The 19,441-nt window shown below is 40.3% G+C and overlaps 1 protein-coding gene across 3 annotated transcripts in view; it reads left to right on the top strand.

Annotated features, from left to right (window-relative positions):
- KCNIP1 (Kv channel interacting protein 1) overlaps window positions 1–19,441 on the top strand; it is a 287,991-nt gene that overhangs the window by 260,059 nt on the left and 8,491 nt on the right. Inside the window, exons 1-4 of one of the 3 annotated variants that reach the window (XM_009330023.1) lie at window positions 8,674–8,799; window positions 11,092–11,100; window positions 11,376–11,387; window positions 17,557–17,626. In XM_009330023.1, the coding sequence (XP_009328298.1) occupies window positions 8,698–8,799; window positions 11,092–11,100; window positions 11,376–11,387; window positions 17,557–17,626 (193 nt within the window). In that variant the 5' untranslated portion in view covers window positions 8,674–8,697. Of the gene's footprint in view, window positions 1–176; window positions 210–8,673; window positions 8,800–11,091; window positions 11,101–11,375; window positions 11,388–17,556; window positions 17,627–19,441 lie in introns of those variants that run through there. The other 2 variants (XM_009330021.1, XM_009330022.1) reach the window with 2 other exon arrangements.

Raw genomic sequence — 19,441 nt, 5'->3', positions numbered from 1 at the left:
CAATTCAGGAGAAAAAACATGTAAAATACACCTGGAAACAATCTTACAGTCACTGGGAAAGGGGACCCCACGGCACTTGCAGAACCTATCCAATGTCATCTTAAAATTAACAAAAGACAAAGTTGTATACGGTTGTCACTTTCTTTTTGTTAAATTTTTTTCTTACTTTTTCCTAGACCCTGCCCGATGGTTTTACGTGTATCAGAGAGGTAAAATTTAAACCAGTTTGACACTATCGGTCATATAATTTTTGTAGCAAGAGTTATCTTAAGCCAGCAAACAGGTTCCCCCTAGCTGAGTTTATTTCCACGCTGGCAGCAAACAAAATTATAGGTACTTGAAAATTGCCTAGTTCCTGGGTAAGGCTGCAGCCTAGGGAGCGTCCAAGTCCCCTCTGTTGTAGGTTGAGCTTCCACTCAACCTCCAAGTCCTTCTGTTTGTGCAGTGCTCTATCGCATGCCATGCTAAGTCAAGTACTTAGCAGTTCAGGTACTCTCTGTGTGAAGTTTTTAGATGGTATCAGTGGCAATTTTCCAAAAATCATCAGTGAAGCAATTTTCTAACCCTTCTAGTGAGGTTTATTTGCAAACACACCTTTGAATGGCCGCTTGGAGGAAAGCACTTGTCCCAAAAGCACATTTTCTTTAGCATCCCCATAGAAAAGCAGAGAAGCATCCAGCAGTCTTCCAGTGGATTTCCACCCGTTTCGAGAAGTTGTTTCCTTTATAAATGTTGCTACAGACAGATGGGAATGTGCAAGGAAAATAGAAAAGAAAATGTTGTGCCAAGTAAGGTCCAGTGCACTGGAAGGACACCCTGCTGTCTCCTACCCTGGGAATGGCCAAAGCAATGCTATTTCTAATGCTGAGTAAAGTTAGTAAGTGTCTGCAGAAACATTTAAAGTCAAATTTGACATTGTGTAGTTCACATGCAAATAATTTTACCTGACGTTAGTTGTGTGCCAGGAAGACATTTTGGAGGTACCCATGGCCTCAGACTATTCCTGCACCTCCTTTTTCAGAGTATAACCTTGTTCTGGTCTCCCTGTGTACAACTGTGAGACTAATGAAAGGAGTATAGAGGCAGAGGAAAGTATTTATACATGACGTTTTGCATAGATCACTGCAAGGATTAGCCAAGAAATATTAAAATTCTATTATTTTTTTTTTAATCTCAGAATTTTATTCAGTGTTGGGTTTTCAAGTAGCTTTTCTCTGCAACTGGTGGTGTTCCAGGTTCACACAGGCAGAACACCCTTGTTAAGCTTGACTGTTTGTGTAATGAATTTGGTGTTGTAGATTTAGTGGTGAAAATGGAGCTGAAAGACTCAAAGAATCATTTCAGGAAAAGGGAGTGGATAAGGAGACATCAATTCCTTTTTGTTTTATTGGCTGAAGAGTCCCTTTGGTTTGGAAATTGATCTCTCCAGCCAGGCAATTATATTAATAATAATAATTTATTAATAAAGGGCTCTTCAGGTTCAATTAAATGTGTTTAATATTTGATACTTCAGTAGGTATCGTAATGCCATTTTTTTATCGATGTTTGCCATGAGCAGATTTTAGTTAACCCTTTTTTAGGATTCATAGATGTGCAGATACAAGTTTTTAAGTTCTATCTGAGCTGTCACTCTGGGACCGTCAGCGGGAACAAGCCCACAGGATTCTCATGTGTTAGTCTTGTTGATCTGTATTTGCCCGATGGGGTTGCTTAAAGGCTAACACTTAGATTTTGTCTTGCTGGAAGCCCATGGAACTGCACAGAAATATTTTGACTGTTCCAGGTAGTGGAGCTGTACTTGGTAGCTGCCTTTGCCCCAGGGATCTAGAACCACAGACCTCAAAGGACTTGACAAAAGCGGTATTTCCTACAGCTCCCGCCTACGTCAAAGGAGGGAACGCTGAAGCCAATGTGCTTCAGTACCAACTGCATCAGTAATACAGCTCTCGCCTGACTCCCATTCCCATAACCTTCTGCCGTAATGAGCATTTATGGACTGAGGCCTTTAGTTATTTCTCTTCATGAAATTTTCAAATATTTGCGGTTGGTTTCCCACAGGCAGGATCTATTTCCTATGAGAGCTGGCCAAGCAAGTATTCTGTCTGGAGATTAATTTCAAAGATGTCATGGATAAACTAGAGTTAATTTTTTTCTTCAGGTCCTTGCTTCTAAAATATAGCTAATGTTTTTTTAATAAAAATAAGATGCAGTCTAGTAAATCTTGCACATAATTTAATCCTCTTCTGCTGTATTTGTAAAATTACCCATTTCATCTAATACTTGTCAGTTTTACAATTAACATTGGGCACATTAGCTGTATTTTACATCTTGATTTTTTTCTTTGACAAAAAGTGAATTTATTAGAAGCAACATGTTTTCAAAATCCTCCCGTTAGCCATGGAGCCTGGCGTTACAGAGTTTCACCTTGCAGCCTTTGGAAGCAGGGGATGGGGTCATTTGCATTTTTATTAACTCATCGTTTACACCCTCCCTTTAAACTATGTTTTAGGCCTTGGGTTGTCCTTGGCCAGCCCTAACGATACAGTGCGGCATCACTATAGCTCATTTGCCAGGCACATAGGTTGGAGGGCTGGAAACGCTGCAGTATTTTAGGTAGCCGCTGTGGGAAAGGTGTTTGATGTTCCTTGTGTTTCACAAGCGAGTTTGGCCCAGCGAAACCAACCCTGTGCTTTTGTGCAAGATGTTGCTTGTGCAGAGGCAGCTGCCAGCAAGAGGAAGGGCGGGCAGGTTAATAAATTTGGGCCTGATGGCTGTTCAAAACTGGAGCCGAGAAAGCAGCTGGTAAATAACACACAATTGTTTTGTATTTTATAGTACACGAATACAACTTTGGCATTGTCTGTGACCAACTTAACCTGTTCCGCTTCTGCAGAAAGGATTGTTGGATCTGAAGAATATTGATTAGGTGGTTTTGTATGGAAATAGGTTGCTAAAGTGAATACCAGAAGATGTGCTGTCAACAGAGGATTTTAGGACTTGACTTCTGTGCTGACTGTGGCACATCACCTGCCCTCTGCTGATAGTGCTGCTGAGTTACTGACTGGGTCTCTAACGGGCATTGAAAGTTTAGGAACTGGTTTGGGGCAGTGTCTTAGTTTGTGTAGCTGTCCTGGATGTGCATTACGTTACCTGTGTATTTTTAAGATAAATTGACAATGAAACAATGTTTTCCATAACGTGGCAGATAAACGTGCCTGTGTGCAATGGAACGGAAAGATCTGGAAAAGTGAAATATTGGAGCAGATTGTTTTCCTTTAAAATCAATAGATTTCTTGCCTTTACCATGGGTAAGGGAAGGACTGAGTCCCTCTGCCTGGTTCTGTGATGGAGAGAAGTACCCAGCTGTGGTTGAAAATCTGTTTTCCTCAATGATGAAGCAATTTTGTCTGCAGGCATGTAGATGTACAAAACAGCTTTTACATGAATAGGCTTAAATTACTCCAGTTTATCACTTGGAGAAATGCAAATTCTGCTCAGCGAAGTTTACAGCAGTGAAACACAGGGCCATTTGCAGGCAGTCTAAGTATGGAAATCTTCAAATTGTAAAGATAACAAAAGGTAAAATTAGAACAAATATGAAAAGCTGTATAAACCAAGCCTCGTTAAGTAATTTCCAAAGTGTATTCAGTTAAAATATTGATCTGCTCTAATGAAAATTCATTCTCTGCTCTTGAGCAAGCAGCAGAGAAATGAAATACAATATCTTTCATTAGCAACAATCCATAAAATATGCATGTGCATGCGAGTATGTCAGGATTATTTTTCTTTGTAAAGTGAAGCCACTCTTTATTTTGTCCAATACAAAAAATGTGCCTGTCCTATGGGCTAAGCAAATAGAGATCATGTTTTGCACAAAAATGCAAAATTAAGTAATTATTATAACTTGGACCTACTTTGGAGTGAGATTACCACACGTGCTTCTACCAGACCCAGACTTCATACCCTCCTATTAAAGCAGCCATAAAAATATGGCCAGAGGAAAATTCTAATTCAGAATGTGCTACTTCCCCTTCCTCCAGTTTTAAACACATTGCAAGAAAAACAGCTAAGCAAATGCACAAGCATGTTCTGCTCCAGCTAAACAGTGCACATGATCTTCAGCCTAGGATGCAACTCACTGCAGCTGTCTGGTGTGGAAGGGATTAATCCAGGGATGATTTCAACATGTGCTGGAGCTTAAAAAAAAAAAAAAAAAAAAAGACCAAATTATCATTTATTAGTACCTGCAAGCAGGAGAAATCTCCTGCTTTAGTTACTGCGTCCACCTAACTGGTAAGCAGAGATAACCCAACAAAAAAAATCGTGCTTTGAGATCCAGGATAATAAATTTGGACCTATTTGCTAAAGTGCAGTGCTCACTAATCAGCTGTATGGTACCCAGACCCTGAGGCGGGTGTCTCCACCGAGCAGGGCAGAGCTTAGTTCCAGCTCAAAAGGGATGCTGTAAGCAACAGCTGTATCTCATCTCTGCTGCGGCTGGTCACACGTGTCACCTGAGCCGGGGAGGTGACCACGCGCATCCCTTGCAGTGTCTGCAATCAGTCCCTAGGTCTGCTCGTGCACTTGCAAACTGAAAGAGAAGAAAATTAACATTAAACCCGTGGCGTGCCTGTTTCCCACGCTCAAATCTCTCAGGGTGTTCAGCAAGCTGTAAACAAGGCAAAACTGAGGAAGAACATGACATTAGATAAAATATCTTAACATCATGCTTTCCTAATAAAACTTTAAATTTGCATGTGTGTATCTATGTATATACACTTTCTGCTTGCACTCACCACCATAAAGTGATAAAATTGCAGTGTTTATAAATGCAAGGGCTCATATTTCATACAGTGACATCCCTGAAGAGCTGGGAGGGACTGAGCCAGTGTTATAATGAAAATGTAAATGAGAAGAAATACAATATATATGATAAAATGCAAGGGCAGATGAGGAAGTGACAATCTCCTTTTTTGCCACTGAGGTTACTGTGGTTAATGTATAGGGTGCCAGAGAACAGAAGAAAAAGGTTTAAAAGAGCTGACTTAAGAGAAAACTCTGAAAGGAAACAAATAATGACAAAAAAAAATCTTGGGGGGGGGTCGACACTATTGAGTTGGAAACGATAGATTTGTACAGAAGAACAGTTTGTGTCCTGAGGTCTCCGGCTACAGGTCCCTCCCTGCTCTGAGGGCTGCGCTACTCCCACTGCGGGCTTTCGCCGGGAAGGGAGGAGGGATGAACAGAGATGTTGCTGAAGGGAAATCTTTGAATATGGGATGACAACTGAGAAAAGTTGAAACGTAAATATCTGATGAACATGAGGGAGGGAATGTTTGATCTGTGAGGCCTATTAACGTGAAGTAGTTACTCCTAAAATAAGTTTTATCTTTTAAAACAGATATTACTGTGAAACACCACGGAAAATAGCTCTTCATTGGCAAGTGATAGACTAAACGACCTAATAAGTCTGTCTCGTATTTATTTTCTGCAGCGAGGCTCCAAGAAATGCCCAGGACCGCTCTGTTGCATCAGGGCATGTTCCACTGAAGGAACAATTTCTACCATTTTTAGAGTGTGTGTTTACTGGAAAATTGTTGGTCTGGTGTCATTTTGAGTGCCCCCTTGGCTAGATCTAAAGCTTCACAAGTTTTTATGCTAAGTTTCAAAATATTTCCCTTGAGAAAGGAAGAGGAAGCAGATGAAAGGATTAACCCACAGGGAACCATCAGATCCTCTTCAGAGGCAGAGGTTAATGCTGGTTCTGGAATAGAGAACGGAAGGAAAAAATAGAGTGGCCCTTAGAAAGGGATGAATTTTTCATAATTTCCTTTCTACGGTTTGTTATAAAGAAAAGAGCCACATTTCTCAGCATGGGAAATAGAATCAAATCTACAACAATAATCTGGCTTATTTTTAATATAGAAATATCTGCCCTGTGGGACCAAAGCTCGTGAACTGATTGTTGGAAAACCCTATTCTTGCAGGACAAGCTGAAGAAGATGAATTGTACTCTTTCGAAATAATGGTTCACTGAATGAGGCTAGTGTTGTCAAAAGACAATATATCATTATTAAATTACAGTGTTCACCAAGTAATATTTTATTCAAGAATATTTTGAAAAAATAATTCCAAGACCCTAATTTTTGGTCTGATCATATAAAGGACATCTGGATAAGCCAAAGAACTAAGAGTTTTGAGCTGTAATTCTGCAGATTGTGTTTAAAGCTATCATGGAGCTATAGAGCAATTTTTCCATGAGCGAGACCTTTTTCTTTAATTACTTGGTTTTTAGAACACTAACGCAAATTCCAGTGAGTGTTTTGGAAAACTGGTTGCTTAAAAAAATATATGGCGAATAAAATACCCACAAAAAGATTAGTCAGATCAAAATGCTTTTGCGAAGAGTGTGACTTTTCTCAGCTGGATCTTTCCTGCCTCTGTAGAAACTATGTGAACAGCCACATTGTAGGAATGTAAATAAAATCAAGTATGAGTAATCCACCAGGCTGGCTTCCCTCATTAGCCTCACCACTTACATGAGGTTGCACGATTTTTTTTTTTTATTTTTTTTTTCCCCTCTCACTGTTGAATTATATTATAGGATATAAAGACTAGGTGGCTAGTATTTTACATTATATTTTACATTGACTGACATTCTAAATAACTTTAGAGTGACTCAATCAATAGGAAATGTCAGTGAAAAGCTGGGCATGTTTAACTGGTTACAGAGCACGGAAAGGCTCAGAGCCTGACTTGCTTATATACTGCACAGCCCAAAATGCATGGCTTCCTATGGAAAAACGAAACAACTGTCAAGGTCACGTGTAAACTGCTTATTGCATTGGGGGACAGCAGGGAAATGCAGGGGAAAGAATCTGGGGTTACACGCATTTTGTAAAGGGTTTTAGGTAAATTAACGGTTAACCAAAGGTTAACCAAAAGGTATTTCCTATACAACGTATGGATTAGTGGTGAGTCTCCCTAACCTGGCTTCCTTCTAAATGGATTTCCTCTCCTTTTTTCAACCACTCATTCCCGTTCCCTCATTTTAAGTAATTTCTTCCCCACTTTTTTCTCTCTCTACAGTTTCTTCTGCATTCCTTCATTTTGTGGCATGTGTTCTCTTTCAAAGAAAATGGCTTTTCCCCCTTATTTCAATTATCTGTTCTTTTTCCTGTAGCAGACATCCTTTTCCATCTCCTTTCTTCTAACAGGAGCTATAATTTCTAGGCGCTTCATTTTCCCTTTGTGTGGAGAAGGTGTCTCCTTCAGGCCTCTTCTGGCCACTTGCCAGCGTTCAGTAATTTTTTCTGCATCATAAATGGTTGGGATACTCTTCTTCTGTCCCATGCTATTACAGCCTCTTACCTTTATTTCCTTGCTGTGCAAGGGACCTTGAGCATAGTATTTAGGCATGTATTATCAATGTGCTCAAGCCCCGCAAATGCTGACTGAAACTCCAGACAGAGGATCAGGAGGATGGTTCATCCTGAATTCACCAATATTTCAAACTGATTTCTTAATACCGAAACAATGAACCAATGTTAATTAACCATTATCGCTCACTTATGTGTGTCCTCCCTTAATAACCTTCATATATATGTACAGAATTAATTAACTTATGAAAAGATAGCTTTATTCTGGTCTGTTCTTTCACTGAGCCAGTCTGCTCTGAATTCATGCCTTTCCTCTATTCAGAGTGACTCCATTTCCTTGCACGTTTCTTGTGAACTTCAGCCCAATAACCTAAAACATTTTTACAGGGCAAAAGTAGTGCAGTTTTGATAATAAAGGGAGTTTTAGCTTTTATGCCAAGCAACTTTTGGATGTAGCTGGGATTTTCATGTCAGCTGAAATCTGCATCTGGTTCTTGAAGTTTAAAGAATCTTAAATTGACGTACGCTAAGCATCTGTATATATTCAGGCATTACCTATACTGCTGGGGAAATGGGCTTGACAGGTAACAACGCGCATCAAAAAAGAGATGAGATTACAGTAACACAGGATGTGATATGTCTTGAGTATTTTTCTTCTTTGTGGGAGAGTGATCTCTCGAATAAAATGCGTGTAAGTATTTTTCATTGCTTATCTGTTTCCCTAAAAAGCCCATGCAAATGCAGGCTGGACTCATTACAGATTCAGCAACTGTGGACATCATTTGAATTTCTCCTAGGATTAAAGTGACCTTTAGTGTCTCTGTAGCAAGCTTTTTGGCTAGCACACAGAAGAGTTTCCCTCACTGTTTGCCCTCAGTATAATGTCATTGTCTAATATGCTTAAGCATGTCTGCTCTCTCACTTATATTTGCACAGCTTTTTTTAAAGCTAGTACTTTGAAAGGCCTATTCCTCCACGCTGTTTCAATATTTAGATAAGAAATATCTGGTGTTGCCTTTTGGAGCAACGTATCTGCTGCCTGCCCTTCTGTTCTCACCACCAGTTTCGGCTTTGTGAATGGGGAGCTAATTGGCAGCCCAGTAAGAAATGTGAGCTATTGCTTTACTCATATGGCTTTTATTTTGCTTTCAAGAGGTTGTAAACAGTTATACAGATCAGTTCTGTTAATGGTTTCTTTTTTCTCTATTGCTCTTGAAATCCAGTCTGTCCTATCCATCATGTTAATAGAGCAAAGGTAACAACCAAAATAAATATTTTCCTGTCTTCTCTTTCAGATAAAATTGAAGATGAATTAGAAATGACTACAGTGTGCCATAGACCCGAAGGACTGGAACAGCTTGAAGCACAAACTAATTTCACTAAAAGAGAACTTCAAGTGCTTTACAGAGGATTTAAAAATGTAAGAACAATACTAAGTCTAGTATGTATGTTCCCACCAGCCTCAACTGCTCAGCTGCATTGTGTATCATTCCCCTGCTAAACATTAGGAATCTTGTGCTGGATCTCCCCTACCACAGCAAAATGAGCACAATCTGCCTCTCCATCTAATATTTATGACACCATAATCTGCCTACAACTGGGTTTGGATGAATATTCAGCACATAATATTCTCATTAAATTTGTTCCCCAAATGTCAGTAAGCACACTGCAATTTCCTCAACTGTGCCAGTACTTCAAGATAACCTGAAAATGTTTTTATGGTTACTTATTGAATTCTTGCTGTCAGTTCCTCATGCTCAAATATGAGCAGTACTGTTTGCCTGTGATTAGCTGCCAGGATGTTTTTTTTATCCTTTCTCTAGCTGGAGAAATCTTGCTCTTGTAGTAGGATGTTATTAGAGCATATTAGGACTATAAGGTCCTGCGTAAGTAGGGAATGAGGCTGGAGTGGCAGGAGCCAAAAAGAAATCAAAAGTAAATGAGTATCAAGACTGAGGAGACAAGAGAGAGGTGACAGATTTAGGTGAAAGCAGGAAACGTGCCAACTGGCATGACTGCGTGCAGAGAACAGCACCCTGCTCGTCTTTGTGAACCACCGTTCCAGCCATGCTGTCCCTGGTAGCAGGGAATCTGCGCCTCCGTGAGCCTCAGCTTCTAGGTCACCTGCTAGTGCCTCTTAGGGACTGATCATAATAAATAGAAACAGATAGGAAATTTTGAGGCTACGTGGAGCAGATGTTTTATGGACCTTGAAGAATGAATACTCATTACATGGTTGCCTGAGGGTCTGGATTTAGTTGCCCAGGTGGTTCGTGCCAGCTGATGTTTTTATGATGATTAATAGATCAGTATCGAGCTAGCTCAATAAACACAGTGTGGTTTTTAAGTTGTCTACATTGTAGGACAGCTCCAGCATTTCAGCTACTGTTACAGTGAAATGCTGAAATTTCTTGGAAAGAGGAAGACAAGTCTATTGGGTAAACACTTGCCAAAAGAAAGCTGAGCTATCTTAAATACAGGCAGTGTTGAGGGAAACCTGCTGGACACTGAGAAGGGCCTTTCTTTTTGACAGATTCTTGAAATTTGATTGAATCACATCTCCGATGTATACTTGACTTCTCCAAGGAGTCTGGGGGTTTCATCCTTTATTTCACCGCTCATCTAAGTGGGCCAAGGCATACCTCAGCTTTCTGTATTTTTCTGTTTGGTGCATGTGTTGTATTTACAGCCTTTGCTGCAAGTGGGAGGTCATTTCATGTGTGAAGTTTTCTAACCACTGAAGACTGATATTCTGAAACCCGTTTGTGCTTTGAGCAGTCAGCAAGAGATTTTGTGGCTTTTGAGACAGAGCTTGACAAGTTAACGTACAGTATAATATGACATGACTGCCTACAGTGGGAGACTAAACTCAGAGAGTTCTTAACCGCTGTGTTTTGCTAAGATCTCTGAAATGCCTTCTGTATTGCTGTGTTTGGTGGGAATCCTGCGTGGAAGAGCACTACTCCATGCTGAGAGGAGGAGCTGGCTGTGCCAGCAGCTACAATGCAAAACAGAGAGGCAGCCTTGCAGCTCTCTCAGCAGATCTGACATTTACCTCTTGCCTGTCCCAATTTTGCTATTGCTTTGCAGTACAGAGGCATTACCTCCCAGGGCAGGAATAATGATAAATAAGTGCATTTAATTTGTGACCTAAACCCTTTCCTAAGACCTCACTGAAGGTCTTGGTATTAATTAGCAGTGCTGGCAAGATCTTGTTTTGTATCAGGTTGTTAGGACAAAGCAGTCTGTTTTTCTCCGGCTGTTATGCACATAGTATGCACGAAGCTTTAATATCTAAGGTTTAAATTGAAATGAAAGGACAGCTTTAGCATTTGTAGCCTGTAAATCATGGTTTCAATGGGATGAATAATTATGCACAGCATGCAAACTGACTCAGCTGTTACCATGTTTGCTATTGTACCGAACCGTCTGCTTTTTGGGATGATGCTACAGTGCCATCTGGAGATTCAAAATCCCTGTGGGAATACAGTCATTTTCCTCTCTCTGGCTTGTACTTACTGCTTGCTCTCAGTGATCGCACAGGTCCTGTTTAATCATGAGGTAACACCTGGATTAGCACAGGGCCATTTACAGGCACTTGTAATGGACACGGAGAGAATGAGGCCCTGCTCAGCCTGGCTGCAGTCACAGGAGCTGAAGATTGGATGTTCGTGAACATGGATGGTGTTTGGCCAAAGGCAGTTCAACGCAGCCTGGAGTAGCCTCTGGACTAGTGTCCCGGCTGACCAGGGTCCAAATTCTCAGTACTTTTATTTGTGCTCTTTCTTGGTCTCTGAAATCTGTTTCCCCACTCCCTTCAAACCTTCCCAGTTTCTTCCCAGTGTGTCACTGGTCAGGTCTGGTGTTTCTGCACCAGACTGATGGAGGCTTCCACCAAATTCAGATCCTTTGCCACTCCAGAGAAGCAGAGCATGCTGCTAAGCAGGCCAGTGTCCTTGCTGACTGGCCAAATGTCCCCTCTCTCTTTGCTTTCAGCTTTCTTTTCAAGTTATGGAGGGGTGCTGTTTTTCCACATTTCTTAATGCCAGGACCAAAAGTTCACTTTTATCTTAGCAGTTATCTCTGTCCCCAAGGTGCATTCTGCGTTATGCAGAATAGTCTATTTTGCACCTCGGAGTTAGCTGCTGTCAGGCTGGAGCCAGATTAACGCAAGGCATTTGGTTTGCTTTGGCTGTGGTTCTGCAAAAGCAAGGTAACAGAGATGGCAAAAACCAGCAGAACCTCTGGTGGATCTTGCCTTGGTTTAGCTTAACAAAATAAAATGTGATACTTTCTGTCTATAATACACCAGGAGAGAGAATTTTTTGAGCTGAAAGGCAGTATCGGTATGGGAACAAAATGGCCATGAATAGGCACAGGCTGGAATTAGAAGAAAGTTTTCACTCCCCAGAGGACTAAAGTTTGGGGAACAGTTATAGAACGGGAGGGAGGAGGACAAGAAAATATTTGTAAGATTAAAATTGATAAATTGATCACTAATGAACTGACCAACAATGACAGAGGTTTGAGCTCAGTAATTCAATACCTCCTGTTTAGATCATGTTTCTAATGACTTACATTCTTTGGAATTGAGTGCATGGATTTAAAAGGATTGGGATTTTTATGGGATTTTTTGCTCAATCCGGGAGGGTTCTGTGCTGTTAGGAGAAATGGTTGCTAGCTGCAAGGGATAATTTTCTAAAACTAAATCAGAAAACAGACAACCCAAATAACTGAGGGGCTGTTGGAGACATTCTTACCTTGCTTTAGTGTGAATATTTTAGCAAATCTGTAATGGAGTGTAGTATAAGATGTAATCGTGTAACAAATCAAGTTTTTTGGAGACTAAAGCAACCAGTATGAGCAAGGTAGAAGTGTTCTGATACTTTAATAATCCCCAAAATATTTCAAAATTTCCAAAGTGGGAGAACATAGTAAGAGCAACAAAATACTTGGGATGTGTGAATGCTTAGAGATGCAAATCTGGATTGTGGATCCTGAAGGAGAAAATGTTAGAGTCTGTCTGTGGTCAGCTAACTTAATACCGCTAGTTTAGCAAAATGTGACCCCCCGAGTACTCCTTTTCATGTTCTGGCCAAGTTATCTGAGAACAGTCTGATGGGCAGGTTATGTTTAGCCCCTCTTCAGTTCTGCTGCTGATCCCTGCTTTGTCCGCATTGCATGTCTTTGAAAGCAATCAGTGAAGTTAATTTCTGATTCCAGCAGAAGAAAGAACAGCAAGTGTAACTTTTGTTTGATTTTCTTTTTGGTTTGTTTTTTGTTTTTTTTTAATGTGGATTCGGCTCCTTTGTGATTCAGTATTTTAAAAGAAGTCTGAGAGGGTAGATTCATATACATGATTCATGCTGTCAATGCCAATGCTCGATAGTTAGCTTTTTAATAATGAGGGGTTGTTTCTGTGCTTGACAACAATACCAAAAAATGTTTACTGTTCTTGTTGGGCATTTTAAAAGAATTCATAGGTTAAAGAAATGAGAGGTGTTTACCTGAAACCTAACCCCCTGCCATCGAAGGAAGGCCTTACGAATGTTATGGTGAAGGACCGTGCTTTTTCATACTGCCAAGAAATTTTTCTTGAATGAGTAAACCTTTGTCTTCCATGGAATTTGAACTAACACTAAGCTTACCTGTTCCTTTTCACAAGAGAAATTATGTGCATTATTTGCATTATTTGACTCTTATAAAAACAAAATTGTGATCAATTCAGTGTAAATGAGTTGGTACTAGCATATGTGTCTGAAAGCAGCCCGGTTATAGAGAGCTAAACAGGCTGATCAATGTCAGCGCTGCCTCTCCCCAGAACGCCTGGAGGTTTGAGGCAAACTCTCATTTGGCTTCCAGATGGAGCATCAGAAGCAATAAGGATCATGTGGAAATTCAGAAAATTTAATCAGGCACAATGGCCGAAACTGCTACAGGAGACCTTGCCTCTGCGAGGAGAGTGCCTGCAGCAGCAGCCTCTCCTCTGTGCCTGCCCTTCGCAGACTTAAACTTCATTCTCAGCGTTGCTAATGGTGGGCTGGGGCTCTTAGTAAACAAGGGGTATTAATATAGCGTTGTGGAAAGTATAGAGCAAATAATGATCAGTCTCTACATTTATAAACTGTCTTTAAGCATGTGAAGTGATGGTTCTTAGTGAAGATAATAGTATTTATCAAGATGAGAGAAAGAAATACATCTTCACTTTTAGTGTGTTTGGCCAGTAGCACTGTGCTAGAAAGGTTGGTTATGTGCTGTGCTAGGCTTGGTTTTAAAAAGAACGACAATTTGGTCAAATACTCTGAAGTTCTGCAAAGGCCCAGTGTGGGTCTTGGAGCAGCAGCACTTTGGTGACCAAGGAGAAAATTTCTACCCAAGAATGGCTGTTGACAGGGTACTTGGTCTGATCTATGATTAAAAGATACTATAAATAAATATCAGATTATTTATTTAATGTACACTAATTTACAAGCTTTAGGAAACATGACCTTTAGGAGAATACTTTCATGGTAGCTACTACCTTCTATTAATTATTCTTCTTTTAATGATTTCTAGCTTATTAGAAGTGGCATGAATAGATGAAAAAGTAACCGCTTTTCTCATGACAAAGAAACCAGGCAATAGCTGTTTTATTAGGAGCTTTGGAACATTTTGAGGATACTCATCTAACCAGGAATTTTGCCATACAGAATTAGAAAGTTTTGTTAGTTTTGTCTGTAAATGAAAAACCAAGGTCTGGTCCTGCAGCCACTGGCTTTAGATAGTCCAGTTGGCCTTTTCATCCCCTTGCTGTGGAAACAAGCCTTGAACGCTGGAGAAGGGGTAGCCCCAGCGAGGTCAAGACCACGGTGCCAGGTTTGGGTTTTATTTGGGACACTTAAACATAACCAGTGGAAGGACAGTTGTCAGGACGTGAAGACACAGAGTAAAAGATAATTTCAGGGCTTCTCAAGCAACAAATTATCCTTATTTTTAACTCAAATCTATCCCAAATCACTGATGGTTTTCTACCCAAAGAGTGGGTAGAAGACAACAGGATTTCTTCTGCATTGGAAGAAGGCACTCAGATCTAATCACCCTAATTTAAATAGCAAGAAGGTATGTGATTAAGGAACTGCCTCTGATGCCACCTGAAGTACCTCTCCTTCTGTGACTTGCACAGGATAAAGTGATTTCTCTTGTTTGTTCTGTCCTTTTCCATGGTTAGTGAATGCACATGAGCAGCAGGTGATGCTGGCAGATCAGAGGCTTGGAAAAAAAAGCCTTTTTTCCTTTACAGGCTTTTCATGGTGGAAGAATTTCTTGTCAAAGTCCTTTTTGTTCTTAAAAGGTATCTAAAGAACTCATCAATAAATAAGTCATAGACTTGAATCTTCCTCCAGCTTTTTGTGTCACCAATTCAAAGGGATTTTCTTAGACTTCCTAAATTTACTCATCTCAAATTCGACAGCCTGTAATGCTACCAGAATAAGCATTTGTCTGTCTTGGATCTGCAGAGTGGGGTGTAACACGCAGTGAGTGTATGCATCTATGGCAGCTCCAGGCTGTCAGTGGTGAGTAACTATAGCAGTACTGGCTTCTGCCCTGCTTTGCAAACCTACCTAGGGCCATGACACACACTCCCAAGCCTGCTCTTTAATGAAGTCCAGGCCAAGCATAGAATTATAGGGAGATTAGGGGGGTTTCCACCCCAACAGCATCATGTGGTGTAGCAGGCATATTCCAGGTAGTGTAATGTGGCAGTAGTGTGTTTGGATGTCAAGGCTGTGCAGCTCTGTGCTCTTTCAAACTCATTTCTGTTCATCCCCAAGCTTGCTTGTGCTACCACAACATCTCAGTCTGCACAGAGGCGTGGCCCCCCAGATGTGTTAGTGCAGAAGAATGAAATCTTAAATGAATTTCCATTACTTTAGAAGGTAAGTCCAGGAGGAAAATATGATATGCCGCCTGAACAGTGTTAGCCAATAGACTGGATTAGCCTTAGTATTATTGAAAAGATCTGAAAAACAGTTTCCACTCCATTTCTCCAATAATTCCCATTAGGATTTACTAGGAAAAGAACAGAGAAACAGGAAGAGAACACCATTATGCTGCAGGACGAATGTACCAGCATCTTGAACATGGCTTGCAGTCCTGGGATGCTGTCTCAAAAAAAGGATACAGAAATAGAAAGATGCAGAGAAGGGATGGTCAAAGGATGCTGAATGCCTTCTGTGCCTCTCAGGGTGGGATGTTTCATTCTGGAAAAGAGATAACAAAGGGAAGATCTACAAAATCACAAGTGGCAGGTAGAAAAAGCATCGGGATAAACTGTTGCGCTCACTCTCTATACAGGAATTCAGGGCTATCAGGCAAGGTAGTAGAAGTCAGGCTCCAAAAATTGAAAGCTGGTGATTCCTTGTGCAAAGGGTTAGAGATCTGTGAAACTCCTTGCTGAAGGACCCATATTAAAATGGGACAGCAATCATAGTGTGACACAGAAAGAGGAAAGCATGGAGTGAGTATACTGCCAGCAACTGATGAACTTTCTTGATCCCAAATCTGACCTTCAGCTTAATCGTAAGCATCAAACCAAGATATACGCACCAGTTTTGTGAGAGATTGAGTTAACCTACTCAGATAATCTACCTTCAGCATGTCCTACCAGGAGTGGCAAGTGCTCTTGCTCCCTCTTCCCTCCATGTGACACACTGCCTCAGCTGGGGCTGAGGAATTTAAATTGCTGTGGATGGGATGAAATGCCTGCAGCAGGGGACAGCCCCGCAGTGTCTCTGCCAGTTGGTATTTCTGAATGTGGGAGAGAGCTGACTTTTCTATATTTATAAATCTGTGTTCTGTGAAAAAGGATCAGTGCCATGGTTATTTTATTGTTTTGCTCTGGTTTAGTTTTCAAAATTGGTTGATAGGCAAATCTGTGAGGAAGAGTGTCATCAACTGGGAAATATTGTATATAATTGAAAACTTCACATAGTCAGATAGCAGTGCCTGAGGCTCTCTGTGGTACACAAACATGTTATAACAGCACTGAGCTGTTGAGGGGGTGGTAAAGCACCATAGTTAAGCTAAATTTGCTCTTGAATTGTCTAAGTAATTTAAGTTTAAAAGAAGAGTCGAGAGTAAGAAAACAGGATTCACAAAATGGAGACAGTTCTTGTGCTGTTTTTCACCCATCTCTTCCATTGCCTGTGGTCCTGTGTCCTGCTGAGGAAGATCTGAGGACCTCGGTTCAGATATCACTGACAGGGTAAAGCACCTGGGGGCCCAGCTCCTCATACCTGGCACATCTCCCTTTTCATGGGTGCTGTCCAGACTCTGCAAACATGCCCAGGGAGCACCTCCCACCCCAAACTACCATAACAGCTTGGATTTTGCTCGGCTGTGGCAGAGCAAGTGCGAGCCCTCCAGGCAGGGATCCCATTTTCCCTTCCTGAATTGCCACCCTGTGGGGCTAGGTAGTAGCTCAGGAATTTCAGGGCAGAAAATCTGCCACCCTCTTCCTAACTGTTTGCCCCTATTCAAAGTAGCCAAAAGTGAAATGAAGTGCCTTACGTTCTAGTACCAGAGTTTAAAAGTAAAATAACCCCACAGGTTGCCAGGTTAGAAAATTTGCGTGGGCACAGTCTGGCTTCTCAGAAGTTTACAGAAGACTGAGCGGATAAACAGGTTAAAAATGCTCTAATCTTTTTCAGCCTAATACTAATGCTTGTTTGTAAGGATTTACGAGTATAGTACGTACCGTCAGCCTCCATGGAGCTGGTGTCAGGTATCTGGCTATAGTCTTCTGCTGAGGATTAATGAATTCATATATGTGGAGGCATCGGACAGGGAAGTGTTAGCTGGCACTAACATTATTTGTAATTATTAGATGAAATCTTCATATGACAGAAGGCATGAGCTGCCTTTCTAGGTCGTCCTATAAAACAGCGATTAAACACTGCTGAAAACAGTTAGAAATGTTAATAATGGTGAACCAAGTCTATGAGATGCTTAAGATGAAATTGCAGTCTGAATTATTTTAATTTCTTCAGCTGCACAGTCTGTGCATCCAGAGCACTGTGAGAACAGGAATGTGATTTGTTTAATTGCTCTCTTCGGGCTTGTAGAGTTTTGCAAATGAACCTTTACAGAGCTGGGTTTTTTTCTTGACTTTTTTTTGTCTTTTTTGGTTTTCCAACAGGAGTGTCCTAGTGGGGTTGTTAATGAAGAGACATTCAAACAGATCTATGCACAGTTTTTTCCTCATGGAGGTAAGCGGAGTACTTTGCGTCTGTTGGGTTTATTGAAGCATGCCTTATCATTCATTACTGCCAGCTGGCTGCAAAACTACTTCAGATACTCTGTGCAAGAAATGTGAATTGAGCTTAAGCTTTGCAGGATCTTGAACAGAAACACAAACATCAAGGTAATTAAGTTAGGCCCTTTGGACAGTTATTTCACAAGAAAACAGGCAAACCCACATTAAAGATTGCCCCTAGCTGTCAGCTCTTTATTCCCCAAGTCCAAAATAGAAACTGGGGATTGATGCTTTTTTTTGTACTGAATTTCTGCATGGCAGAAAGCTAAATCGCTTCCCCTCGGTGTGCCTGCTTCCCTGCTGTTGGACTCCTGTGCATGTAGTATCTAGCGCAGAAAAGTCCCAGACCTCATTTTGGCCTGCAAATTAATCAAAACTTCCCTAAAATTCTTAAAGCAGTTCTTAGTTGATGCGTGAACTCCTAGCTACCCAAAATGATCATTTTTGGTCTTTGTGTGACTAAGATAGGGTCATGTCATGTATTGGAATATTAAAGTATTGTATAAAACCTCTCAAATAATGTATGTTCTTGCCTTTTAAAAAATCAAGAATCTGTATGTTCTTCTAACCAGATATGTTCTGTGGAGATACTGTTCTCAAATTGAAAGAAATTAGTCATGGGCTTAAGTGGCTTTTTAGTAAAAGATTCAGTATTTGAGGCTTTCCAAATATATTCCAGCCTGTAGTAGCTGCAGAATACACTTCTTGTGGAATGACGACTGAAGTTTCTGCAAGAGTGTATGTGTGCATGTGCATTTACTTTAAGAAGGTCACTAACAAGCAGTTTTTCGACTAAATGTGAAGATAAAACATGTTATGCTTATGTTTTACAATGCATGTGACCTCAAAGTTGTACACCTATAAAAAGTTTACATTACATTTCAGTATGGACTTGATGATTTCCTATTGCAGTTGCTTTTGTTTTTGTTATAAAAAGCTACGAGTCTGTCTTTTTTTTAACAAATATGCAAAAATTTAAGTATTTATAATCTTAATGTATTTCTGGATGTGTTTTGTGTTTTCAACCTAAGTTCCAGTAAGTCCAAGGAACTCCAGTTACCCCAAGTAACTGCACTAACTCCTTGCAGAGACACATCTTAGGTGACTCCTTCCTTCCCATATGTGAAAAACAAAATGAAAATCAGGCACAGAAAATTAATCTTTTCATAGATAGATAACTTTTTTCCCCTCTACTGAGGTTGACAAAGACTTCCTTTCTTTTTTGTGTGTGTCCCATTCCCTTGAAATGTGATTCTCCCTTGGTTAATGATGATGGTAGTACAACCATGCTTAATAATAAATCAGTTTAACAGCAGATGTGAATTTGTATTTTATACTGGTTTCTTTCACTTGGTTTCCAAACTGTTTGTATAACTTTAGCGTCATAAATTGTGAGATTTCAGATTCCTCAGAGATTTTTTCACTTTTATGGCTCTCTGTACAGATAAACTTGTACATCCCAGAGGTAGTGAAGTAGCTCTGAATTATAAAAACTTTGTGCAGTGTCATCTCAGGCTTGTGATATTTTTGTTACATAGGGCTCCTATCCCTGACAGGTTTTCATTTTTGCTAATCTGTCATCAAATGATACTAGTGATCTAGTATTTCTAATGTACATTATACCCTATTGAAATAAGACCTCTAGTTTAATATTTTTAGTTCATTGTTTAGTTTAGCTTAATCAGTTTTTAGTAGGACTGTCCCATAAGTAATTCTGTTGTTTTCTTCTGGAGCTATTTTATTTCAGAATCCTTCTCTTAAAAATGTA

This window comes from Pygoscelis adeliae, unplaced genomic scaffold (genome assembly GCF_000699105.1).
Source record: "Pygoscelis adeliae isolate BGI_AS28 unplaced genomic scaffold, ASM69910v1 Scaffold248, whole genome shotgun sequence".
Lineage (NCBI taxonomy): Eukaryota > Metazoa > Chordata > Aves > Sphenisciformes > Spheniscidae > Pygoscelis > Pygoscelis adeliae.
This window is presented reverse-complemented; position numbering and strand designations above follow the sequence as displayed.